Source organism: Tenrec ecaudatus, chromosome 5, assembly GCF_050624435.1.
Source record: "Tenrec ecaudatus isolate mTenEca1 chromosome 5, mTenEca1.hap1, whole genome shotgun sequence".
In the NCBI taxonomy this organism is placed as follows: Eukaryota; Metazoa; Chordata; class Mammalia; order Afrosoricida; family Tenrecidae; genus Tenrec; species Tenrec ecaudatus.
In genome coordinates, this window is record NC_134534.1 from 176,408,501 (window position 1) to 176,435,889 (window position 27,389).

General features: G+C 43.0%; 1 protein-coding gene across 1 annotated transcript in view; it reads left to right on the plus strand.

Moving 5' to 3' along the window:
* Positions 1 to 27,389, plus strand: part of ITGB1 (integrin subunit beta 1) — a 60,305-nt gene that overhangs the window by 23,951 nt on the left and 8,965 nt on the right. Inside the window, exons 2-14 of the mRNA XM_075550320.1 lie at positions 7,017 to 7,083; positions 7,968 to 8,053; positions 8,250 to 8,472; positions 10,789 to 10,959; positions 11,850 to 12,088; positions 15,042 to 15,197; positions 15,915 to 16,010; positions 21,319 to 21,408; positions 23,584 to 23,724; positions 23,893 to 24,092; positions 24,929 to 25,167; positions 25,384 to 25,606; positions 26,351 to 26,583. Coding sequence (XP_075406435.1) covers positions 7,017 to 7,083; positions 7,968 to 8,053; positions 8,250 to 8,472; positions 10,789 to 10,959; positions 11,850 to 12,088; positions 15,042 to 15,197; positions 15,915 to 16,010; positions 21,319 to 21,408; positions 23,584 to 23,724; positions 23,893 to 24,092; positions 24,929 to 25,167; positions 25,384 to 25,606; positions 26,351 to 26,583 — 2,164 coding nt within the window. The remainder of the gene's footprint in view (positions 1 to 7,016; positions 7,084 to 7,967; positions 8,054 to 8,249; positions 8,473 to 10,788; positions 10,960 to 11,849; positions 12,089 to 15,041; positions 15,198 to 15,914; positions 16,011 to 21,318; positions 21,409 to 23,583; positions 23,725 to 23,892; positions 24,093 to 24,928; positions 25,168 to 25,383; positions 25,607 to 26,350; positions 26,584 to 27,389) is intronic.

Below are 27,389 nucleotides of genomic sequence, written 5' to 3' on the forward strand. Positions count from 1 at the left end.
TCCAGCCTGAGTGCACAGGCCCAGAGCAGGCTGGCCCCCAGCATGGCCCCACCGTCAGGGCGACACCCTCTAACGAGAGCCCCTTCCAGGTGGCCAGGCCTGGGCAGAGGAGGCCACAGGCAGCTTCCTGACCCAAGTCACTCTGCCTAAGGAGATGACCCTTATGCCACAGGCCATTCTGGAAACAGGAAAGGAAGGCTATCTCATGTTCCTTCCAGAGGAACCAGCCTCCTTCCTGTGCCATCAGCTCCAACATCTGTAGCGGGGAAGCCCCAGCTGCCAGGGTCAGGCAAGACAACCAGCTCGAGCCCAAATGATATAATTTAATATAGTTCTACAAAAGCCTTTGAGCATTTTCTTTGTCTCAAGCACTTCTAGGTAGTAGTATAACCAGGTTTTTACCTCTTGGACCCGAGAATCCATCAGGGACAAGCACATCATTTTACGTGAGATGCATGTTTGAAATGTGCATTTATAAGCTTCCACGGTTCGGTCACATTAATCCTTCTGCCGATTTCATTTTTCACTATCAAACTTTCCCATGTATTAAAGGAGATCGGAAAGCAACCATGCCTGGGATCAGATGTATCTTAGTCATGAAAGGTGATATCTTTGTTTTTTAAACTTTTAGATAAATCATTTGTAGAAAATTGTCCAATGTTCTGTCATTTGATTTCTTGAATTTTGTCTTCATTAATGTTCATTGTTGATCCAAGGAACACGAAATTATTGACAACTTCAGTTTCATCTCCGTTGATCTGGATGTTTGTTGGTCTGTGAGTGTTTTAGTTTTCTTCAGGTTCAAATGTCATCCATACTGAAGCTGTCGTTGTTCTTTCATCATCCAGGCAAGTTGCCTTCATTTTTGGTGAGCAAGGGTGTGCTATGCACACCAGTGGTTGTCAGCGAATCTTTATCCAGTCCTCTGATACCATATTCTTCTCCATACAGTTTAGCTTCTTGGATTATCTGCTCAGAGTACAGGCTAGTAGGTATGAAGAAAGGACACGGCTCTGTGGCATACCTTTGCCACTTGAAAATCACACGCAGCCTCCCCTCATGCTGGTCACATGACTGCTGCATGGTTCACGTGCGTAAGCAGAATTATGTTCGGAAACTTCTGTTCTTCACAGTGTGCCTGTGAGCCATATTTTGTTATGTTCCACATAGTTGAATACCTCACCAAGTTGATATAACATAAACATCTTTCTGATACTCTGATTTTGGACAAGATCCAGTTAATATCAGCAAACACATCTTATGTCCTCATCTGAATTCACCTTGGACCTCTGGCATTTCTTTCCCATATGTACTTGTTTTTAAGATTCAGCCAGACTTTTTTCCAGCTTATGGTAAGAATGATATTGCTCGGTAATGTCCACACACCATCGATTTCTTTCCTTTGTGCCTATTCCAGTCAGTTAGCCAGGTAGATGTCTCCCAGATTTCTTGACATAAACAAATACGTACTTCCAGTGTGACATTTTTGTGTTGAAGCATCTCAATTGGCATTCGGTCAGTTCTTGGAATATTGTTTTCATAATTTCCTTCAGTGCAACTGTTACTTCTTTCTCTTTCTTCAGGAGTAGTGGTGGTGGTTCTTGGTCATGTGCTCTGCTTCCCCTAATGGGTGAATGGGAATGGCAGACAACCCAGGCTTCTTTGTACACAGACTCTGTGTGTTCCTTCCATCTTTTTTTTAAAAATGCTTCCTGCATCATTTAATTTATACCCTTAGGATCCTTCAGTATTGCATCTTGAGACTTGAATTTTCAATTCTTTCAACCTGAGACATGCTGACCCTGTTCTCTTTTGAGTGTCTCCACTTCTTTACCCATTGCTCCGAACTAAAGTCGTATGTCTGTCACTTCTTTCTGAAACTCTGCAGTAAATTTTTTTTTTGCAGTAAATTCCTCATTGCCTTCTAGCATTTACATCACCATCTTTTATACTACATGCTTTAACTCCATGTATATAGGTACTCATGTTCCTGCTCTGCTCAGAGACTTTCAAAGTTTTTATGTTGTAATGGAGTAAAATCTAAATTCTTTAGCACGATGAAACATAATGGTCTTTATAACCTTGTCCCCTTCTACTCCCTAATCCTAGTTCCTGTGGTTTGCTGCTTAAAACCTTAAAGATTGTTTTTGACTTTTATGATATTATAGTATCTAAAATAATATATTTATATTATAGGGCTGAAATCACCTTACTTGTAATCCCACTACTCAGACATAGCTACAAATGATGTGTAAATGCTGTTGTCTATTTTTTTTCTTCTATAAAGAAAGATCATTCTAGCTGGGGTGACAGCTCCCTAATACCTACAGTTAAGAATAACATTAGAGAGAAGATATTGTAATTCTTTTCAGGATTCCTAGGCATTCACACGCAATCCTTTAACCTAGAATACCTCCCTGCACGGATCTACTTGCCAGACCATGTCACATTTTAATTCTAATGGAAACACTACCAATTCTGTGAGCATTTGAATGTCCCCACCAGATTTAAATGTGCTTCCTGCACTTTGCTTAGTATATTTTCTCATTACATCAGCTATCACCTCATATTGTAATGATTTGAATATTTGTTTTTAGGACAAATGGAAAGTTCTTTGAGGCAGGTACTTTGTATTTCCAGGTCTAGCAGAAATCCTGATAGAGTGGATTGATAGAGCACTTCCAAAGTGCTATGGGGTTGGGGGGAGACCCATTAGCATCCAAGGGATTAAGAGTATGTGAAGATAGTATGAGGCATCGTCGGAAATGTCTCCTATAAGCTCTGTGGGTGGTTGTGTATTAAGTATCTTGTAGGCAGCCTAGAAACTTAAGAATACATGCAGAGAAATTGCTCGTTTGCAAGAGCAAGTACACATGCATGTGAGAGATGAACTCTGAGTGTGGCAGGTTCAGGAGTTAGGAGTAGGAGGGTAAGAAATAGATAACCACACCATGGAGAACTATTTCTAGACTGATGATGAAGAGAGGAAGGTAGAACTAACCACGCAGCCGCCCTCCTAGTGAGCTGCGGTGTGTGCAGCGGCACGGTGGGACTCTGGAGGGCCGAGGTTCTCAGCATAATTGCTAGGAAAGACTAGAAATGCCAGTGTCTAAGTTTGCAATCCCACAGCTTGTGATTTTTAGGTCTGGGGTGCCCATCCCAATTCAATCTGGTGCAGTTACTTCTGAGATGACACTTCCGGAAGGGTTGCCTTAGGGGGTCTGAAATGTAAATCAGGTAAGCAGAACCCAAACTCACTGCTATCTGGTTAATTCCAACTCACAGCGACTCCGTGGAGCAGAGTGGAATGGTCCCCTTGGGTTTCTAAGGCTGTGAATCTACTGGAGCAGTCGGTGGGTTTCAGGATCTGACCTTGCAGTGAGCAAGGCCTACGGGAGCTACTTACAGCCTCTTCCTCCCTCACACGCTGGAGGGGTCCGCGATACCTTCATCAACGGTCCAGGTGGATGAGGGCAGCTGTTGGGTTTTCTCTGCCATTTCCTTTTGAACCTAGTTTCCCAAACTTGGCTGATCACTGGAATCACCTGGGGATCTGATCAAAATAGAGATATAATAATAATTTATAAAATATCAAAGGTTCATGAGGGAAGGGGGAGCAGGAAGGGAGGGGGGAAATGAGCTGATACCAAGAGCTCAAGTAGGAAACCAATGTTTGCGAATGATGATGGCAACAAATGTACAAATGTGCTTGGCACAGTGGATGTGTGTATGGATTGTGATTAGTTGTACGAGCCCCCCCCCCCCTGCAAAAAATAGAGATCCCTGAGCTCCTTCAAGTTTCTGATTCATTAGGTTGTCAGTAAACCCAGGGATCTGTATATCACCAGATCCCTAGGTCATTCGGTGGGAACCTAGGCCTTACAGTATCTGACTAGCTCTTAGCTTTTTACCACCATCACGACCACTTGTCAACTGTAGGCCTCATTCTTTGCTCTTCTTTGTTCTCCACTGTTGTCTTTTCTCTGCTATGGCATCTCCATTTCCTTGAGAGAAAGGTTGACCTTTTGCAGACATCCGCAGCCAATGGCAGTGCCTCTCTATTTCTGGCCAGTGGGCTGGCCGAATAGAGGAGTTGGACGAGCCCTTCCCAGCTGCTTCCTTGTTATTCTCAGCTGTTCTCCAACACTGAAGCCTTGTCTTGCCTGCTTCTGGGCGTGGAAGTATTCCAGAAGCATGCGGGTTTCACAAAGCTGATCTTTGAGTTGCCATGGCGTATAGAAAGAAATGGCCAATTACATTTAAAGTTATATTTTAACTCTAGATCACTTCAGAGTATTAGGAAACTTTATTTTAGTAATAATTTTCTATCCCACTACTCTGGGCGTAGTGGGATACCACATGAGGCTGCTAAGTACAAAGTCAGCAGTTAAAACCACAAGTTTCTCTGGGAGAAAGACGAGGCTTTCTGCTCCCACGAGCTGTCTTGGAAACCCACAGGGGCAGTTCTGCGCTGTCCCGTAGTGCCACTGTGAATTGGAATCGATTTGATGGCAGGGAGTTTGGTTTGGTTTCTGCGAAAGGTTTAATCAGTTGAATATCATTAAAGCCGTCTGAGTGGTGTCCCAGGGAAGCGTCAACCCATATATGGAGCAAATATTCGTTCTGGCTATTTAGTGTGGAAGCTGCCCAGCGGCTCCATTTATCACAGCGGTGCCTCTCCGCAGGAGGCGGAATGTTCCAGGTCTTTTTGGTTAAAGCTTCGGACTTGATAGCATTGTTTGAATTGCCCAGCATTATTGTCTGCGTGGACTTATTGCACCTTAAGTCTTAAGGCGGGCCTTAAAAGGTGAACCGCCACACGTTCCCCACATCTGTCATTCATCTTGGTCTCTTGGAAGAAGCCGACGCTGAAATGTAAGCAAAACTTCAGCCTTGCAGCACATGGCCCTTGCTGGTCTGCCCATAGTTGCCAGGTGGGTGACTGTGCATGCCATTCTTAGAACTTCTTTTCGGAAGTCAGCAAGTGCCCAGGACGCTCAGAAGCACAGCGTAGACAGTGTCAGCTGTGGAACCAGCACCCTTGAAATGGAAGCATTGAAAGAGCATAATCAGTGTTGGGGTGGAATTCAGCAAACTGTTTCCTTAAAGGAAATTTACCAATAAATAATAATACCACACTCTGCCACACTCTGCCGTACTTGTGTACATTAAGAAAGCAAACACTATAAAGTTTTAAAACCCAAACCACTTTGCTTTTTACATGATACAGGTACACCTTGGAGACTTTGTGGATTCTGGTTCAGAATAAAACAGTACTGTAAATAGCGCAATAAAGCAAGTTATAGGACTTTTTGGGTTTCCCAGTGTATATTAAACTTATGTTGATACCGTTGTCCATTGAGAATGTAATGACATTATGAAAAAGTTTGATATGTTGTAAGAAATGAAAAATGTGACAGCTATGAAGCGAGCACATACTGTTGAAGAAATGGTGCTCACAGACTTACTTCCACAAAAGGTTGCCATAAACCAGTGGTTTTCAACCTGTGGGTCGCGACCCCTTTGGGGGTTGAACGACCCTTTCACAGGGGTTGCCCAATTCATAACAGTAGCAAAATTACAGTTATGAAGTAGCAACAAAAATAATTTCATGGTGGGGGGGGGTCACCACAACATGAGGAACTGTATGAAAGGGTCGCGGCATTAGGAAGGTTGAGAACCACTACTGTAGACCTTCACATATCTGTGAAAGGCAGTAAATGTAGTTATGCATAGATATGTAATTCTTTGTTGTCCCAAGTCTCTTTTGTTACTGCATACGGGTATATACTTTTATTTTTCCACAGCTATCATCATTTTTGCATAGCTTTCAACACTGCGTGGTCGCATAGGGCTGCTAACCACAAGATCAGCAGTTCAAAACCACCAGCTGCTCTGCAGGAGAAAGATGAGGCTTTCTACTCCATTAAAAAGTTACACTCTCAGAACAGTTTGGTACCAATGTATGTTTTGCATCCAGAATTCTTTTAATGATACTGTTTTTTTTAAAAATAAATGCCTAGTCATTCATCGAGTTGATACAAGTAGATGTTTCTTGGTTATTAGACATAGGGTGCTTTCGATTTTTCTTTGTAAATATGCTGTATGATATCGCACTGGACATGTGTATGAGTATGCGAGTGCATGTGTATACCCTCGTTTATATGTTTCATTTAATGTGTTTTTGCTGAAAGCTTACAAAGCCACGCCCGTTCCCTTTCAGCAGTTTCTGCACAAATTGTTGAGTAGCCTGGTCGCGTTCTTCACAGTGTGTGAACATTCTCATCATGTCCATTCTCCTGGATCCACTCGTCTAGCTTTTCTTGCCGCCTGATGTTTTCATCTCTGTTTCAGAATCCTTGTTGACCCTATGGTCCCATTCAGGTGATTTTTAAGGGATACACATTCTTCATGAGCGGCGTTCATTATTTTGTAAGCCAGTCTGCTCCTAGTTGCAAGGTGACTTCAGGTGTTAGTTTTGGCTCAAGGTTTGAAGAATTATCTCGGAGCAGTAGTCTCAGGGAGTCCATGTCTTCATAACCTGTAGAACCTGGGGACCTGGCCTGGAAGTAATTTCCGTTGGGTAGGTGAAAGGTGTGATAGTAAACTGACAGGGGAAAGGTGAATGATGAGATGTTAGGGGAGTGAGTGAGGGAGTGAGTGAGTGAGTGAGTGAGGGAGTGAGTGAGTGTGTGTGTGTGTGTGTGTGTGTGTGTGTGTGTGTGTGTGTGTGTAGTGGGAGTGGGTGGGATATATATATATATCTTTATTTAACAAGAACTCTAGTCGTGCTGTAGGGTAAAGCCTTGGACTGCTAACAACAAAGTCGGCAGCTCAAAGCCAGCAGGAGAAAGATGAGGCTGTTTATTCTTGTAACAATTTACAGACTGCCAGGTGGTGGGGGATTTACAGGCTTGGAAACCTTAGGTAGGTCATTGTAAGTCAGAATGGACTAAGTGGAGGCAGGTTTATTGGTCTTTTAAAAAATTTCTCAATGTACACATTTTGTATTTCAGATGAATTTGCAACTAATTTTCTGGATTGGACTAAGCAGCCCAATTTGCTATGTGCTTGGCCAAACAGGTAAAAAAAAAAAGAAAGAAAAGAAAAACAAAAATGTTACTCAAAGCTGTGTCTTCCTTTCAGTATCCTGTCTCATTCTTTGACCAGTTTATTTTAGGGAAAACCTCCATTTTCAGATATTTGAACTCCTAGTGAAAGTTCTGCGCTAGCCCCCGTCTAGGTCATGGTAAAGCACAGAGTTCTCACAGTGGTCTGCCAGGCCCTACATGGCCAGGCTGCCCCCGCTCCTGCCACCCAGTCCCTCCCTGACCCCTTATCCTCGCCTCTTCTGCCTCCTTGCTTTTGCTCAGAGATACTAGGCATCCTTTTGCTTCAGAGCCTTGGCCTTGGCTCTTGTTTCAGTGGTTTTCTCTCAGGGATCTGTGTGCGTCTGTCCCTCGTTCAGCTTCCAACTCCAATGTTAACTTCTCAGTGAGGCCTTCCCTGGCTGGGGATTTAGGATTGCATGGGGTCCCCCCACCTCCTCTCCCTTGCCTGCTTTATTTTTATCCTTACCACACTTATCTTTTACTAACAGGCCAATATCTCATTTGTGTATTTTATTTGTCTGTCTTCTCTATCAGACTGCAAGCTCCCTGAGGGTAGAGATTTTTATTGGTTTTCATCACTGCTGTATCGTCAGTGCTTAGAATGATGTCTGGCACATCACTGTGCATCTAGTGAATGGCTAGACCTACCAGTGACTTGCCCCTGTCTGCCCATTGTGGGGAGTAGGTCTGGATCAGCTTGGTAACTCGGTTCATAACCTTAATACTTATACTTAATACTTACACGCATACAGACACACATATTTTTTGCCATTGTTTGTCATTTCAACCGTGATTTTTCTCTATTTTCCCCCATGAAAATTCCAACAAAGTGGTCTGTTCTTCCTTTCTTGACAGATGAAAACAGATGTTTAAAAGCAAATGCAAAATCTTGTGGAGAATGTATACAAGCAGGGCCAAATTGTGGATGGTGTACAAATTCAGTAAGTAAGATTGCTTAAATCCTCTCCATTTAGTGTCTGATCATTCATGTTGACGCGGACTGTATAATGTGAGGGACTTTATAAAAACTTCAGGAAAAATATTGTTTAATATTTGGGCTTACGTGGTCGTGTACAGGTTTTGATCATCAGGCAGTGACACACATTTATTACCTTCATTTTTCCATCTGCCATGTAGACATTTTTACAAGAAGGAATGCCAACCTCTGCCCGGTGTGATGATTTAGAAGCCTTGAGAAAGAAGGGTTGCCATCCTGATGACATCGAAAATCCCCGAGGTTTCAAAACCATAAAGAAGAACAAAAATGTGACAAACCGTAGTAAAGGAACAGCGGAGAAGCTGCAGCCAGAAGATATTACCCAGATCCAGCCACAGCAGCTAGTCCTGCAGTTACGATCAGGTACAGCAGTCCCACCTTCTCTGGGCCCTCCCTGTTGGCTTCATTGCTTTGGGAGTGGGGTTTGGGATCTGAGCTTGTGGTTGGCTGCCTCTCCTCTCCTATGCCCACTGGCACTCAAAAACAGGGATAGGTTTCCATGTTAGAATTTGTAATACTTTTTTGGCAATTTGTGTCCTACCTATTTGAAATAATAGTAAATATTTTTAATTTAAATATTCCCTAATGTCGGCCAAAGATCCAAAGAACAGTTCATTAGATTTAATGAATGCTGAAGATAACTTGGAAGTATCCATCCTATGGCATGATCCTTGGATGTAAAATACAATAGTTTCATCCATTCTTCTGCCTTGTATTAGCTTAGTGTCGTTCAAATCATGAGGCCTTTATAAGTAAGTGTCTGTGACCGTCTCTCATCTTGATCAAGAGGGGAAGAAAACCCTCTCTCTCGTTCTGCCCTCCGTAGTTTCCATCTCTTCCGAGGAACTCTGCCCGCGCCCAGAAGGGTGGTGTGCACCCTGTCCCCAGCCCCCGTGTCTTCCTCAGCCAGTGCAATCAGGTTTCACTGGCCTGACTCAGAGTTCTTTCCAGGGAGAGCCGCAGTGACGTGCTTGGGTAGGGGTGGGTGCACAGATGTACATCTGTCTGTATATGAGGGACTTAGCTCAAGTGGTTCTGGTGGTGACTGGGGCCGCTAGGACCTCCAGACTCTAGTCAGATGACAGGCCGGAGATTTCTGCAGTCTCTGCCCCCAAATTCCGAAGGTGAGGGGATGGGAAAAATAAAGAGTAGAAGCATTCTGGCAATATGTCTTATTTATAGTCTAGAGCAGACATCCTCAAACTAACGGTCCATGGGCCACATGTGGCCCGCCGAGGTCATTTATCTGGCCCGCCGGGTGTTTTTGCACATTTTGTCTTTTTTACTCCAAAATAAGATATGTGCAGTGTGCATAGGAATTTGTTCATAGTTTGTTTTTGTTTTTTTTAAACTATAGTCCGGCCCTTCAATGGTCTGAGGGACAGTGAACTGGCCCCCTGTTTTAAAAGTTTGAGGACCCCTGGAGAGGGAGAATACATCCGGGGACAGTCCCATTTTGTTCTCAAGGTCTTCAGCTGATTTGATCAGGCCCACCACCATTCCAGAGGCCAAGTGGTTAGGGCACAGGTAACTATTTCATGGTGGAATCGGGCCAGTGCTTGAACAAGCAGCCGGCCACCATAGCCTAACCAGTCAACATATTAGAGTAACCATCATGCTTCTAAACCCGATCTGGCAAAGCCCCACTCTCTGCGTGGGACCCCCAGTCTAGTAGACCCTCCTTACTCACACTCTGTCATCGAGTCGTTTCTGACTCGTGATGACGCGGAAGAGCAGAGGAGAACTGTCCGTGTTGCTTTCCGGGCTATGTGTCTTTACATAAGCAGGAAGCCATTTCTCTCCCATGGAGCAGCTGGATGACCTGACCTGCCTTAGCCCCTTATTACGGTCTTTGCCCGAACTCCCTGGTGACTCTGACCATCTCCTGGCTTCCTTTGCTTCTCAGGCTCCTCTATGTGGGTTTCCACTTCCCTGGTTCCATAGTCCTCTTTTTTCCTCATGAATTTAAAAAGCAAGTGTGTGTTAATTGATTCACAAATATCTGTCAGTCGCACAGACTTCTAAGTACCAAAACTTTTTTTTTTAATTTTTTTTACCAAAACTTTTATCTATCAGCCGCACACTGGAAATCTCTGGAGAGAAAAACGGCCAGTTTGAAAGCTGCGTCATTTCCTGTGTGCATGCTCTCTTTTGTTTTCTCAGTTAATACCTCATATCTCTCCTCTCCTTCCCCACTGTGTTCATTTCACATCTTCATCTTTCTCTTGAGTTTTTCCCATCTTTCTATAACTGTTTCCTTGATTCTTTTCCAATTATATTTTTGCCACTCTTCTAAAGTCAAAATATGATCGTGTCAGTTTGCTTGCATATATTACCCTCATTCCTGCGAAAAGAGAGCTCTCACAACTTCAGCTGTCAAACCGAGGTATACCCTATATGTACTCTGCCTCGCCCGCCCCAGCCTATTGGTGGCTCTCCTCTGCCAGTGTTACATTAATTAACCACCCCCCACTCCCCATTTAGTGTGGCAAGTGCTTGTTGAATTAAATCGAATAGGTCAATTAGAGTTACTTTTGGAAATTCCAGGGGTTTTTTTTCGGTTGTTGCTGTTGATAAAAATGTGGCATTTAATACATTTGGTTTGTATTCATGTTTACTGTGTAAATTCGCCCTTTGTGTGTGACGGCTGACAAGGCCCTTGTATTGTCTCGTCTCTAGGAGAACCACAGACATTCACATTAAAATTCAAGCGAGCTGAAGACTATCCGATTGATCTCTACTACCTGATGGACCTCTCGTACTCCATGAAAGATGACTTGGAGAACGTGAAAAGTCTGGGAACAGATCTCATGAATGAAATGAAGAGGATTACCTCCGACTTCAGGATTGGTAGGAATGTTGGGGACACAATGCGTTGCATTTGTTTAAGGTTGGCCGTTTCTCAAAACCCATTTTGTAGAGTTGACCTTTGTTGTTCACCATGTACGTGTGAGGTCAATGGGCCAGGGTGTAGGTTTTTGTCTCCTGAGAGGAAGTTGACGTTTCTGACCCACTGCTTGTAATCTTTCTGCCTTTTGGTCTGTTATTCCCGTTGTCATATTGTTTAATCGAGACAGGCTATATTGCGCAGATGATGATGGGCGTGGCCATCATTAATCGAATGCGGATCGACTTTGTAAATGTGTGCTGAGCCTTTGGCTTTCTGGTTCCCACCCCACCGATGTGACTCCACCCCGCTTGTCCAGCCTCCTCACCCTCTGGCCTGGAGCTGCTGACTTACAATGACCTCCTTTTCCGACCCTTGTGTCTGTATTTCCTGCAGCTTCAACTTGATCGGTTTTCTGATTTCTGGGCCAGCAGAGATTTAAAAAGAGAATATTGGGAGCACTGCGTTTTCTTGATGACCAAGATTTCCTTTTGAAAATCAAGTCTGTTTCTGTGGGAACATTAGCAAATAAGAGCTTCAATTGTTTAAAATGATTTTTTAATGATCTTTATTCAAAAAACATAAGCTAGGCACAATTGTTTAAAAAATTTTATTCCAAAAATATCATTTAAACAACAAAAGCAGGAGGCTCTTTTTATGTTAGTCCTTTCTGAAGCGGTCAGAATTCCAGAATATGCACCCTTTGCTCATTGTTCCATGTACCCAGGCAGTCATCCCTGCCTGCATTCAACAGGCAGTTGTGTAGAGCTAGCATGCGAGGGGAGGGTATGGGAAAGGGTGGAAGCGGATAGAAAGAGTAAACAGTACCAATACATGCGCTTTTCCTTCACAGGGTTTGGCTCGTTTGTGGAGAAAACTGTGATGCCCTACATCAGCACAACACCAGCCAAACTCCGGAATCCTTGCACAAGTGAACAGAATTGCACCAGCCCCTTCAGCTACAAAAATGTGCTTAGTCTTACTGACAGGGGGGAAGTCTTCAACGAGCTTGTCGGCAAACAGCGCATATCTGGAAATTTGGATTCCCCGGAGGGCGGCTTTGACGCCATCATGCAAGTCGCAGTGTGTGGGGTGAGTACCTTCCTTTCCGACAAGGTGGCATCGTTTGTGTGAATCTCAAAAAGCGTCATTTTACTGTCATTGGCGAAAAGGCACCACGGGGCTCTCATTGGCTGATTCGGAGTAGATTGCTAGTCCTATCTTCATGGTCCATCTTAGTTGAGAACCTGCCGGGACACCTTTCGGCAGCATGGCACCACCTTAGCGTGCTCTGGTAGGCAGGGGCTGAGCATGACGTGTATCAGGTGGGGCTTCTGCACGGAAGGGGAGCATCCAACCACCGGGCCACCGCTTTGGGTCCGTGACATTGCACACAGTGTTTCCTGAGCCCGGGGCCCAACCACACAGCGCCTGAGAATATCAAGTAACAACAGAGGAAAAACAACATTAGTTTTCATATCCTACTAGGATTATGTCAGAGATGTACATGTTTTCATCCTTTAAATTTCCAACAACTACCGGGGTTCATAGACACCTATTTAATCTAATCATTATGTCCCTATCAAAACCTAGTCATTTAAGTCGTTGACACGGGGTTTTACAATCCAGACTGGGCATCATTTGAAATAGTGGGATAACTCAGTGTCCTCCTTTCTGGCTTTGTACCAGACCAGAAATGGGAGTCCAAGGTTTGAAATAATCACCAGAAACTGGAAATTGTTCAATTCTGTTTTCTTCCAGTCATTTTTGTCTGCTCAGAATCCTTTTTAATAGGGAGATAACACTTTGCCTTTTGTTTTAGTAATCCAGAATGAAGCCACCTTGAAAATCCTAGCTTGTAGGCAATATGAAAACGTGCATTTTGAAAAGTCACGTGTTTATGCTTCTGATGGCATGTTCTCCAGTAGTAGCCAGCATGGCTCTGCTGGACCAGCAAGGAGCATTTTATGACCATTTTATTTACCAGCTGAAATTCTTGACTTGATCCTTTCAAGACTAACAGTTGAAACAATGAGAAGTTGATAAGATTTTCTTATCTTACCTTATTACTGTCTCATTCTCCCCAATCCTATTTTCCCCTTAAAAGACCTTCTTTGACTCCACTTGTTTCTTAAAAATTGTTAGCTGTTTTTTTGCCAAGATGCTACTAGATATCCAGGATAATCGGTGACTCAGTGTGAATAGTGGTTAAGTGAACAGTCCTCAGACGGTTAAGATGTGGATTCAGGTCCTCTCCCTGATATTAGTCCATTTACTTAGCCTCTCTAGGACTAACTCTCTTCTCATGTGCAAGGAGGGGTGTTCTTGTGGACTCTTGTAGAGTTTGTTCATCTTTATTACAGAGCTTAAATGGTGTCCATTTAAGGTGCCACAACCTCTCAGCAGCAGATACTGTCTCCTCTACCACCCGTACTGCTGACATTTCCCACCACAAACTCTGCTGCCACATCAGTCTGACTCAGCAATCTGGGGCAGGTGGCATTTATGCTTAGTCTCTGCTTTTGAAGTCGAAGAAACAGTGGTTTCCCAGGATTGCCAACCTCTACACTTCTTCTTATTTTCATTGTAGTCAGTCTTTGTGATTCTTTTCACAGCTCACTAAGGAGACTGGCTCACTGACTCAGCTTTGGGGCACCCATTACCACTGTTTTCCCGCTGTTTGCTCTGTTTAACTGAGAGTAATTCTGCAGCCTGCCCCTCGAAATACAAAACAGATAGGCTGTGCATGTTTGAAAATTAATGAGCCCACTTTCTATCTTTAAGGCATTATAGTCCTGTGAGGATAAAGAAAGCTCTTTTGCGAGGTTTAGGCAAAATGTATCATCCACAGTTGTTAGATAGGAGCGCTCACCAGGGCTTCTGCAGAATCAAGGAGATAGTTGAATGAATGAATACACCATATGGATGACTTGGAATAGGTAAGATCAAGCAGGGCAAGTTCTGGAGAAATTTTTTTTTTCTCTAATTAGAAATGGAAGGTTTAATATGAGAGATTTATGGCAGAGAAGTCGAACAAGGGTGGGTGAAAGGAAGGGAAACGGGGAGTGGGAAGCATGGCAGCAGCTGTAGGGTGAGGTCTGGGCTGGGACACTTGACTCAGCAAATACTTACTGCACTTTACATGTGCCAGGCGTTGAGGCCAGTGCAGTGATGAGCAAAACGCAGGCGGGCCTCCTGCATTAGAATCTCATAGGACAGATGATAACACATTGATTTTTGAAAGGTTGAGTTTTTATCAAGCTAATATATATATTATATAGATATATATATTTTTAATGGATGAAAAAAATATATTTTTAATGGACGAAGAAGCTCAAGCTGACTGTCATTGAGTTGATTCCAACTCCTGGCAACCCTATAGCACCGGTCGACCTGCCCTGTAGCTTGTAGAAGACCTCATCCGTTGCTTGCAGAGCAGCTGGTGGTTTCGAGCCGCGGGCCTAACCACAGCCATTCACTGTGGAACCCACTATGCCACCAGGGCTCCTGAGGATAAAGAAAACCACCATTAGTTAAGTCTCTGCCAGCACCACCTCCCACCTCAGCCCAAGTTCCAATCCTTTTGTAGTCGTGAGTGACGAGTTTAAGGTTCGATAGTTTCTGGTTCTTAAGTAAATTTGAGTCTCAGCTAGCATCAAAGGTGGTTCAGAGAGACAAACAAAAAAAGGAGAGGGCTTCAACCAATGCCGTCACGTGGTGATCTCTTTATAGGGTAGAAGTTTCAATAGCTTGTTAAAGTGGATTGGAAATTGGGAGTAAACAAGTACCCTTCACTGTCATGCTTAGCAGCAAGTCCCCGGAAAGGCAGCGGCTCTCTAAACGTGTTGAGCCCCGCTCCCTTGTGCTCAGCCAGCAAGTCCATGGTGGAGATCAGCGCCTGGGGAAGAGATGTCCAGGGGCGCTGTGCCATGTTATCAACAGGGTTATCAGCACAGTGAGAAGAGAGGATAAAGTAGGAGCCTACAGGATTTAGGTTGACTTACTGTGAACGGTGTTCTAAGGTGGAAATCTTTTTCTTCCCAAGTCATTGATTGGCTGGAGGAACGTGACACGACTGCTGGTGTTCTCCACGGATGCCGGCTTTCACTTCGCTGGCGATGGGAAACTTGGTGGCATTGTTTTACCCAACGATGGGCAGTGCCACCTGGAGAATGATGTGTACACAATGAGCCATTATTACGTAAGTGCTTCACTCCTGTCCTTACTGAATGGGCTTGCGGTGCATTTGGGAGCCCTGTGAGGCTGGCTGTGGGTTTCCCAGGGGCTGGGGTTCTGTTGTTTTGGTAACTATATGGCTCTAACCCAGCGTGCAGGAACGCTAGCATAGCTGGGTTGTAGCTGTGACTTGGCGTCCACTTCCTTCCACTGAGACGGGGCCTCGCCAGGGGAAAGACCTGCCTCCGGCAGCACTTTTACTGTGGGCCTCAGCCACGGGCTTGGTCTCCTCGCTCGCACACACCCTCTGGCAGACGAGTTGGTATTTCTAAACCAATCAGTCTTCGGGCCTTACAATCGTGATTTTATATGACCTGTAAGACACTGCTGTCACTCAACATAAGACGGGCAAGTTACCCAGTCCTAGGAGAAAACCCACCCTCGGCAAGCCTTGGCCTGTTCAAGAATTGATAGATAGCGCAGCTTTGGATGCTATTAACTTCACGGTTCTTAAGCTTAATATTCGTAGTCATTTTATATTTAAAAGTTTTTTTATCATGGGGATTTTCCTACAAAATTACAGAGAAGATAATTTGAAGCACAAGAGTACACAGTACTCACTTAAGTTATGTATATTTGATACTCTTATTTCAAAGTGGTTTTGTACAACCTCCCCCCCCAAAAAAAATCACATTGAAAATAAATTGCAAGATGTACTTACTTACTATATTTAATTTCTTAGGATTATCCTTCTATTGCTCATCTTGTCCAGAAACTGAGTGAAAATAACATTCAGACAATTTTTGCTGTGACTGAAGAATTTCAACCTGTTTACAAGGTTAGTAAATTCATGTGAGTTAAAACGAGAGTAACGTATCTCTACACCTCTCCCTGTTTAGTGAACAGACTTGAAATCTTTTGTTTGAATTGGAATGAGGCACAATGCTACCAGGTAGACAGACTGAACTTTACAAAAGTTAAGATTTACTTTGTCCCTGTTAAGAATATATGCAGCAGAACACACACCATTGCTACAGTCTGTGTGTTCTCTTTATCTTTTTCCCTGTGTGTACTCTTTAAAGACACTGAGTATATTCTTCAATCATTCGAACCCTCCTTTCCTGATTTCCTTCTCCCTCAGTAACATCAACTCAGGGCCACCGATCTAATGCTTTTGAGACACCATTGTCAGTTTGACCTCAAAGAGCGGACAAAAGTCACATAATGCTCCAAGGCAGGCCTTTTTTTGGTTATTTAAGCTAAATAATTGTTGGACTCTAAATGGCTTCAGAAGGTATTTTTGGTTTATGGTGTAACTTTGTCAAGACAGTAGTCTTAGGGGTTCTTTCATCCTCCGTGGCTCCAGAAAGCCTGGCGTCCGTGAGAACTTGAAACTCTGCTCTCTGTACTCTCCCTTGGGATCTGGATTCTTGTTTCGCATCTTAGATCAGAATGCGACGTAATGATAGCGAGGCACCGTCGGTTTTTCTAGTCTCCTGGCAAAACAGACAGCTCTTCCTGGGGGTGCTTAGTCACAAGGTCCCCATTCTTCTGTTCCTCACTCTTCCTGCTTCCTGTGTTGTTTCCAGGTGAATAGAGACCACTTGTGGTGCCTTTCTTAACCGGCCACTTGGAAGACTCCAGGCACCATGCAATGAACTAGAGATGGAGCTATTGGGCCAGTTATCTGGGATGTCCCATCAAAGCATGGCCCTCACCCTCCAGAAGGAGGCTTGGTGGGCGTAGTGAATTCCATGTGGGGCTGGTAATCGTATGGTCACTAGTTTGGAACCCACCTGCTGCTCGGCGGGAGAAAAACGAGACTTTCTGTTCCTTATAAAGATTACAGACTCAGAACCCTCCAGGGGAAGTTGCTCTGTGCTGCGGGGTTGCACTGAGTCAGAGCTGTCTCGATAGCAGTGAGTTGAGTAGAGACACCTCCAAACCAGCCATCAAATCCCGAGAGATCTCTGGTTGTACGTAAACACCTGCAGCAGGGGGTTGGGTTTTTGCTTGGGTGTGGTGGTGGGACATTGATGAAAATATACCTGTTACACACTTTTTACCAGTTCAACTTTTCAGATACCAAATTATTGATAGCCCTTGTAATACTCAGCTGTGTAATTCTTTCCTTACATAATGCCATTTTCCCATCACCTTTCGCCCCGTGTTCCTCTTTCTTCTTACTCCCTAGTGACCAGTAATGAACTCTGGTCTCTGGATTTGCCCTTTCTTCTCTTTCTATCAAAGTAACTCAGGCGTTGATTTGATTCCCAGTCTTAGGGGCCCTATATGAAGGGGTCGAAATGCATCATCGGGTTTGCATGGCTGTAAATCCTTAGGGCTGCACAGCTGCCTCATCGTGCTCCCATGAAGTTCCAACCGAAGATCAAGACTCAGCACACAGGGATCCAGACTAATTTGGCCTCCTGCCCCTTTTCAGGAAACAAACAAACGAACCCAGCACCCCCATGGAAATTAATTGTACTACAGGCTATTATTCATGATAAAGTGTAGGTATCTCTTCCCCAATATTGCTCTAGTATTTCCCAGGGGGTGGTAGCAGCCATTTTTGGAAACCCTGTGTTAGCAGCTCCCTGCTCAGTCCATTGCTCACTCCCTTTAGCAAACGAGTAAGTAAGCACAGTGCGATATCGGTCCTTTCGTGATGGACTTACTTCACTTTCCATCCCCTCAGGCGCCATCTGTACTGTAGGGTGTATTAAGATTGCATTTTATGTATGGATGGCATTTGTTTGCCCATTCTTTTGTTCATGCACACTTAGCTTATTTGCACCTTTGGCCTGTAGTTCAGAGTGTGGCAGTGAATATTTGTGTCCCCGCCTCAGTTTCTGAGTCTTGGCTGTCAAGTTTTTTTGTATCAACGGAGGAGAGGAATTACTGGGTCATTTTTAGGTTTCAGAGGAACTGCACAGTTTTGTACACTAGCGATACCATTTTCCATTCCCACAGCAGGAGGTAATGGGTCCTGTTTTCCCGTATCTTTATCAACATTCATTATTCTCCTTTTTTAAAATAATCTTAGCTATCCTTGTGGCAGTGAAATGGTATCTTACTGTGGCTGTGATTTGCATCTCCCTGATGGGTAATGATGCTGAACTCATTTTCATGGCCATTTGAATGCTCTCTTATTTGTCATTAAAATTTTTATATAGGAGGGTAGCTGACAAAAATATTGCTAAAAATCATAATACATGAAAATGTATTGAAGCTGCTGTTTTCAACATATCGTCTGTCTAGGCACATACATTTCTGTAGGTGCGGCTTCGTTCTCTTCAACTCTTCCCCAAAGAATTCTGTGCCCTTCTGTTTAAACTATGTCAGCATGAGGGTTTTGACATCCTCAGGAGGCACACATGTGTTCCTTTTCTGCTGTCTTCGGCTTCAAGGGAAGTCTGGAGGCGTGAGGTCCGGGCTGGAGGAGGAGTGGGGTAAGGTTCCGCACAGAGGTCTCTTGGAGCAGCCCTGGAAAGCCTTGAAGAACAAGCACTTGCAGTGCCGGACTGGGAAAAAAAATTCCTTGGGACATTCTTCCTGGTTTTCCATTTTCTTAAAGCCTCTTCATAGTAAGTCTCCAGGATCATCCTGTAGCCTTCTAGAAAACCTTTCACACCCCCTGGCGCTCCCAAACAGGCTCCATAACCTTTGGAGCTGTCCGAGCAGATCCCCTCGTAAACTTCGGTGTCGATCCATTAAACCTTTCTTTTTGAAGACACCCTAGTGAGAACCTTGAAAAACAAACCAACCCACCAACCTCACTGCTGCTCCGTGTAGATGACAGGGTGGAACAGCGCCCATGAGTTTCCAGTACCATGACTCTTTATGGAAGTAGAACATCCTGTCTTTCTCCTGAGAGCGGCTGGCGGTTTCAAACTGCTGACCCTTGTGAATTGCAGCCACTGCCTCACCAGGGCTCCTTGTTATGAAAGCCCAAGACAGGTCTGTCACTGAGAGAACTTGTCTGCTGCTAACCAGTGATCACAGAGTTTGTTTGTTGAGGTTAATCCCATGCACCGATGAACTGGGGGGACCCTAGGACAACCCTTTCTGATTTATCCTTTTTTTACTGGCGTCTCTTAGGCTATGGCTTCCAAAGATATTTTCCCAGTCGGTCTTCCCTTTTTTGGTAAAATCTTTTGATAAAAAACATTTTTAATTTTTATGAGACCCTTTTTAATTTATTTGCTCTCTGTGCTTACATTAGATAATCCATTGTTAAAAGCTGGCCTGAGAATATTTTCCCTGCTTTCTCTTCTTTAAGTTCCTGATTCATTTTTCGTTTTTTGTGCGTGTGTAATGTGAGAATGGGCACTGTTTGTTCTTCTGTTGGTGCAAGTCCAGCTTCCCCAGCACCGTCTAGTTGAGGCTCTTCTTTTACCCTTGAATGGAGTTAGCTCCCTTGTGAAAATCACTCTGTTGCCGATGTGTGGGTTTATTTCTCGAATCTACAGTTGATCTCAGATACCTGGGTGTGTAATGCTAGACCAGCACCAGAATATTGTCATGACTGTACCTGAATTTTTAAAATAAGGAAGTGTTCGTCTTCCACGCGGTTGTCTTTCAGCACTGCTTAAGTTATTCAGGTCTTGCCATTCCATATGCAATTGAAGATTGCTCTTTTTATTTTTATAAAAATGGTTAGAATCTTAATTGGTATTTATTTGAGCATGTAGGCCACTTTGGGTAGTATTGGTAGATTAACATTATTCTGTCTTCCAATCCATGAACAAATTATATCATTCCATTTATTTAAATTTTCTCCAAATTCTTTCAGCAGCGTCTTACTGTTTTCATTGTATAAGTCCTCCATGCCACTGGTTAGATTTATTTCGATGTTTTGTCTCTTATATCCTGTCATAAGTAAAGGTGATTTTTAAATTTAGATATCTCATTACTTGTGTGTAGAAAGCCAACTGCTTTTGTTTGTTGACATTGCACTCTGCAACTTTGCTGAATTCCTCTACTAGCTGTAGATGTTTTCTGGAGGATTCTGAGATTTTCTGTATATAAGATTGCATCTTCAAAGAGAGCTGAGTTAACTTCTTCCATTTCTTGCCCGGACACCTTTTATTTCTGTCTGTTGTCTTATTATGACGGCTCTGGCGTCTAGTAGAAGTGGGGAGAGTGGGCGCCCTGCCCTGCTTCCCTGTTGAAAGGAGGAGCTCTCAGTCTTTCTCCACTAGTGTAATGTGGGCTCTTAGCTTTTCATTTCCCTCCAGGATCGTACTGAGAAGTTTCCCGTTGAGCTCACTCTTTTTCAGGGCTTTCATTTTGAGCTTCATCCAATAAGCCTCTGCTTCCATACATAGGATCCTGAGGTAACTTGGTTGGTTTTCTAATGTTGAACTGTCCCCTCAATCTTGGAGTAACGACCATATCTATATTGATAAGAGATTGGGGTCTATAGTTTTCTTGTGGTGTCTGTCAGTTTTATGATGTCCAGATTATTTGCTTTATAGAATGAATTAAGGAGTATTCCGTCCGTACTCAAATATAAGCTGACCTGAATATCAGCTCAGGTACCTAATTTTACCACACATCCTGCATTAAAAATGTGCTGAAAAACTCGGCTTATTCACAAGAATCTACAGTAATCAGTGGGTTTGGGGGTGTCAGTTCAACTCTAAATGTTTAATTCTTCTCAAGTGTTTGGTAGAATTCCCCAGTAAAGGCATCTGGTCCAGAACTTTTTCTCTGTTGGGAGTTCTTTGTCTACTGACTGTCTCTTCAATTGATAGGGCTCTGTTGAGACCTTCTGTTTTCCTTTGAGTCAGTTTGGGGGGCTGTATGGCTCTAAGAACTTGTCTGCCTCTTCTAGTGTACCTCGTTTGTTGCCATGCAGATATTCACGATACTCTATCGTAGCTCCCTCTGATGAGTGAGTTCTAATGCCCCTTATCTTATTTTGTTTATTTGCATCCTTCCCTTTTAAAAATGCAAAAGATTGAATTAACTCAATGTTAAATTTTTAATTCCATATTTTAAAACATTTTTTCAGTCTGATTATTTAGGAATACATAGGGACTAACATTTAAGAATAAATACGGGTGATCAGTAGATACAAATAGGTTGAATGATGAATGCGTGAATATTTTCATTTTACATGTAAGATCTTTATATTTCAGGAGTTGAAAAATTTGATTCCCAAGTCAGCAGTAGGAACATTATCTGGAAATTCCAGCAATGTAATTCAGTTGATCATCGATGCATACAATGTGAGTACATTTTTAATTGAAATCAGTTTGGGATAATATCTTGTTGGAAATACATGGTCCTAAAAAAAGCTAAACTCTTTATGTATAGATTAATACAATTTTGCATGTACAATTTGCAGGTACTGTAGGAAAACTTAGTCATAAGAAAGCATCATTTTTGCATAGCCTAAACAAAACAGATGATAAAGATGTTTGAGGAAAACTTCTAAATATTTGTCTTTGTGTTTGAAAATGATAGATTTCCTTATAAAGCCTATGTGAAATCTTATTAATTTTAATATAAATATATTTAGTGTTTTTTCCTCCCTGGTATATCCTTTAGAGGCTTGTTTATCTAGATGAATTTTACTAAGAAAGCTTGTTTAGGAAACTTCTGCCAATTCTTCTCATGCAGAGATAGAATTTTCAGTTTGAAAGAGATGTAAGAACTATATGTACACACCCTCATAGGTACAGACACCAAAGGGGCGGGGGAGACCCCACCAGATGCAGAAGTTGAGCTGAAATTAAAAAAGAATTGTATCTTCTTCTGGCACTTTTAAAGAGCATCTTTTAATGATACCCACTAAGCATTGATTAATACTCATTCTAAGTATTCTGAAGGTATTTTTAATATTACGGTAGTCATTAATTACTGCACATCGCACCTCTATCACCTGAAACAATGGCAGGTTGATTTTTTTAATCTCTTGCATTGGGATCAAAATATCTTAGAATGGCCTGACACAGAGAGACAGACTATATCTATAAAGAATTTCACGATTATAGTTGTCCTATGTCTTCCCATAGTTTTTCTCCTTGTCATCAGAATATATTATTCTTATAGGGATATGAATGTAAGATAGAGGGTTACTGTATTCCCCTTTTGTCCTGAGAGATGTGGTATTCCAAATATGCACTTTGACCTAATTCCTTCTTAAAATCGATTTGCTGTCAAGTGGACATGACTCACGGTGACCGTGTGTGCGCACACATGCACACAGAGCTGTGCTGTGGAGGGCAGTTTGCAATGGCTCTTTTTTGGGGGAAAGTAGCTCACCTTCTGAGGCTCTTCTGGATGGACTTTATCCTCTAACTTTTTGATTTTTCCTTTCAAACCAAATTATTTTCTGCTTTATATTTTTTCTTGAAATAATTTATTTCCAAATGGAAGGCATTCCAAATAAAAATTTTAAAAACTTACTTAAAGTTATATGGATTTTGATCTATGTATATGGATCCATATATATCCACGGGGCACTGTTGTAAGTGTCTCCTCACTGTCTCTGGTGCCGAGGCTGGTGAAATATGTCCCGTTTCTTCAGATTCATGCACTTCTGCAGACTCCCAGCAGATGGCAAATCAGACTCCAAACTCACTGCCATCAAATTGATTCCAACTCTCAGTGACCCAACGCGACAGAGTAGAACTGCCCCTGTGGGTTTCGAGGCTGAAAATGGGAACAGAAAGCCTCGTCTTTCTCCCATAGAGAGGCTGGTGAGTTTGAACGTCTGACTTTGTGGGTAGCACCTCAGTGAGTAACCCAGTATAACACCAGGGCCACAGATGACAGCAGGCACTAAACATGGGGTTGCCGCTTCCTCCTGAACCCCAGAAGCTAAAAAAGAAGTTGGGCACAGTGTGATGGTGATCAGCCTAGGTCACAACAGGGTTATCAGCCAAATGGGTCATTGCTCCGTGTGATCTAGGCTGTTCCTAACAGCAAACCTTTCCTTTCTGCTGGGTGGTTTTTGTTTGGGGACCAGGACTGGGTGGCTTCGGGGCAGATGTGTTCCCCAGATGTGTTCCCCAGATCACTTGTCCTGGTTCCTAATGAACTGGGAGAGGTGGGACCGAGGGCAGCTGTATTACTGACCAGGGAAGTGACAGCTTTCTTCTGGGTTCTTAGGACTTCTCAGAAGAGCAGGCCCATTCATTATATAATCAGTGACATTTAACTCAGTAATTAAAATAGAAATATTCCTTTTCTATTATAAACATTGTTTTTAAGATTCCATCTCTATTAATTAAAGCATGAGGGGATTTTTTGTTTCTGTGTTTTGGATTTGGATTGAAAATATTTTATTTAGATATTTTTCCCCTAAAGTTCCTTTTACCCCTTGACTTCATGCTGCGAACGTGGCGTGTAGTCGTGTCCAGCTTGATGCTCCAGTGTGTAAGCAGTCTGTCTTTTAGTCCCTTTCCTCAGAAGTCATTTTGGAAAACAGCAAATTGCCAGACGGAGTAACGATAAATTATAAATCTTACTGCAAAAACGGGGTGAATGGCACCGGGGAAAACGGAAGGAAGTGCTCCAATATTTCCATTGGAGATGAGGTATGTTATGTAAATATTTTCTGATGTAAAGAGAAAGCAATGCTGCCTAATAAGCCCTTTAGTTCATATTCTGAAGAACATTTAATATGTGTGTGTGTCTTAACTTTTTAGAAGATTTAAACTCCTTAGTTTATTCTTACTTAATCTGTTCTTTTTTTCCCCCCTAAGGTTCAATTTGAAATTAGCATAACTTCAAATAAATGTCCAAATAAGAATTCTGAAACCATTAAGATCAAGCCTCTGGGCTTCACTGAAGAAGTCGAGATTGTTCTTCAGTTCATCTGTGAATGTGAATGCCAGAGTGAAGGCATCCCCGGAAGCCCAAAGTGCCATGAAGGAAATGGGACTTTTGAGTGTGGAGCTTGCAGGTGAGCTGGGCCCTGGTGGGGAAAGACCGGTGGGAAGAATGTCGGCTGAGCCCACTATGGGCACACACGCTAGTTCCAGGGATCAGCCATCTGATGATCCTGTGCCTGAGCCGGGCAGAAAGACCTGCTCTTCCTTTTTCTCCCATGGGAGACGGTCTATTGTAAAGGTGAAAGCGTTTGTAGGCATGCAGGAAGGAGAGTTAGCAAACCATTAGTGGAAATGCTCATTGTTCTCCTTGTCATGCAATCTGAATTCTCTAGCGCTAAATGTAGATGAAGTATGCTTACAGAAGTGTTTTGGAAAAGCCTACATCAAACTGAGATTGGAAATTGTTAACTAGGAAATTCAAGTGGGGAGCAAGCAAGCCTGTTGGCCTTGTCCTTGCTGTATTTCTGTGTCGGAACCACATTAAAATAAATGTCAGGCTAAGTCAGCAAGTATCGTTGGTTTCTTCAAAACAAAACATGCTCAGACATGCTTCTGCCATCAGCGGAGGGCTGTAAACCAGTTTTCTCACTTGTCTTCAGGCTTCTTTGGGTGCCTTCAAGGTAAAGGTTCAGTCACAGCAGTGGCTTCTGGGGGATTCCGCTGGGGCATATGGACCAATGCACACCGAAGAAATCGTTATTTCTTTCCTAGGCTCATGCATATATTGACTGCGCCTGCTATGTGTGTGTGCTCGTGTACATCTTTGTCCCTGTCTGTGACTTGGGTGGCGTGATGTAATATGTGTACAGCTCAAAGAGCTTGTCCAGAAAGAGTGTTCCTCCCAGGTTTTCTGACTTACTTTCTTTTTTTAAAAAAATCATTTTCGTCGTATGGAATGTTTCTTCAGGTGCAACGAGGGTCGTGTTGGCAGACATTGTGAATGTAGCACGGATGAAGTCAACAGTGAAGACATGGATGCCTACTGCCGGAAGGAAAACAGTTCCGAGATCTGTAGCAACAATGGCGAGTGTGTCTGTGGACAGTGCGTCTGTAGGAAAAGGGATAACACCAATGAGATTTACTCTGGCAAATTCTGCGAATGTGACAATTTCAACTGTGACAGATCCAATGGCTTGATTTGTGGAGGTGAGAAAAAGAGCCTGAAAATGCTTTCAAACATAGGAGCCTGTGTAATATTTTAAAAAATAAGTTTAACGCTTCCTTGATAGATTCCTAAAAGAAAAGGGGAGGACAGCCTTGTAGATCTGTCATCCCTTGGTTAAGTGCTGAGTCACCACCGTGATTTTCTATCCCTGCCACTGTTGTAAGGAATGACACTCTCAATTGCACTCTCAATTGCAGGAAATGGTGTTTGCAAGTGCCGCGTGTGTGTGTGCAACCCCAACTACACTGGCAGCGCGTGTGACTGTTCTTTGGACACGTCTTCGTGCATGGCCACCAATGGACAGATCTGTAATGGACGAGGGAACTGTGAGTGTGGATCCTGTAAATGTACAGACCCCAAGTTCCAAGGGCCAACTTGTGAGATGTGTCAGACCTGCCTTGGCGTCTGTGCCGAACACAAGTAAGTATTGCTGAAGTTTCGAAATCGTGTACCATCGGCTCCCCAAGACCAGAACAGTGCCAGTGTTGGCTTCCCCTAACTAAAATACCTGCCCCTCTGGAGTGCCCTCTTTAATTTGTAGAATTTTTTTGTCTATAGCTAGTGTGAATTGTATTATGACATGAAAACATGTCACAGGAGGGTTGTTAGCAGTCTTTTGTCCTGCATTGGTTCTGTAATTGAATTCCATATTGTAACTTTTGTTAAATTGACAATACCAGTTGGTTGATTACTGTCTTTTGACCATGCTAAACAAAATTTGAGGTTTTCTTTTTTTGTTTTTTTACCTTGGGCGGGGAATGTTTTTGTATAGTACGGTGCGGTTCTAATTATTTTGATTTTATTATGTATTTACTATCTGATAGGGCTAGTTTTAATTTACTACTTGTGTTTAAAAGGCTTTTCTTTATTGCGGTTTTCATTTAAATCACAATGAATCTCTAACTTCATTTGGAGACCCGCCATCTTGATATCCGGATGTTTCCTGGACCTCCCCAGTTCATTCTGACGAGATCGAGCTTGTTCGGGGTGGTGTGGCTACAGACTCTCTCGTTTATTCTAATTGTCTCCAGTCACGATTTTCTCACTCTGGGTTCAGTTTGGTCATCTGGGGTCTATCACATGAAATAATCTTTAAGCAAATATTTCTTTTAAAATATTAAAAACCCCAAGTCAATTTTAAATGCAACTAATGTGTTTTGCCAGAGAATGTGTCCAGTGCAGAGCGTTCGATAAAGGAGAAAAGAAAGACACCTGTGCACAGGATTGCTCACTTTTCAACATTACCAAGGTCGAGAGTCGGGACAAGCTGCCGCAGCCGGGCCAGGTGGATCCGCTGTCTCACTGTAAGGAGAAGGACGTGGACGACTGCTGGTTCTACTTCACTTACTCCGTGAACGGGAACAACGAGGCCATTGTCCATGTGGTGGAGACGCCAGGTACAAACCTGCTGGTTGCAAACTTGCTCTTCACTCCCTGGCATGGCTTCTTTCCACTTCCTGTGCCTACGGGGAGATGCTGCAGAGCCAGAAATAGCCTCCGAGTTAATCTCAGGAAGATTTCATCTCCCAAAGCTGTAGCATAGTCTGCAACCCAACAATATAATCAATACAGAAACAAGGAAGTCTGTTTTAAGATATAAGGAGTGAGAGTCCATACAAAGCACCTAACAGTTTGATTATGATTGGTTTTATTAAAATTTGAGCTTGATTTTAACTCAGGTATTGAGAAAGCCATTCCATAAAGATATTTTTCAATGCACTGAATTTGATTTATGATTTTCTCCATTTGTATGTTGGTGCTTAGGCGAACATACGTTTTCATTCCTGATAAATACTAAGAGTGAGGTTTGGAGATATATGTTAGCTGTCTAAGAAACGATCACACTGGCTCTTAATATCTCTGTTCTGTCGTTCCTTATCAGGTACATGTCATACCAGTATTGTCTCTCAAGCTGTGATTCCCTTTTTCATTTTTAATGGTGTCTTTAAAGCTCTGCATTTGATGGAGTCCAGTCTGCTCAGTTTCTCGTTCACAGAGCTTGCCTTCTGGTGGTCTACGCAGGGAACGTTTGTCTAAGCAAATCACAAGAATTTGCCTTCCGTGTTTTCTGCTAGATAGTCAGTGTGAGCTTCTGCTTTTACATTTACATCTGTAGTTCCCTGTGAGCTAATCTTTGTAGGAGGGAGCTTCAAGAAATTTATAGGAAAATGGAATGAAAAGATAATGGAATTTTCCCATGAGC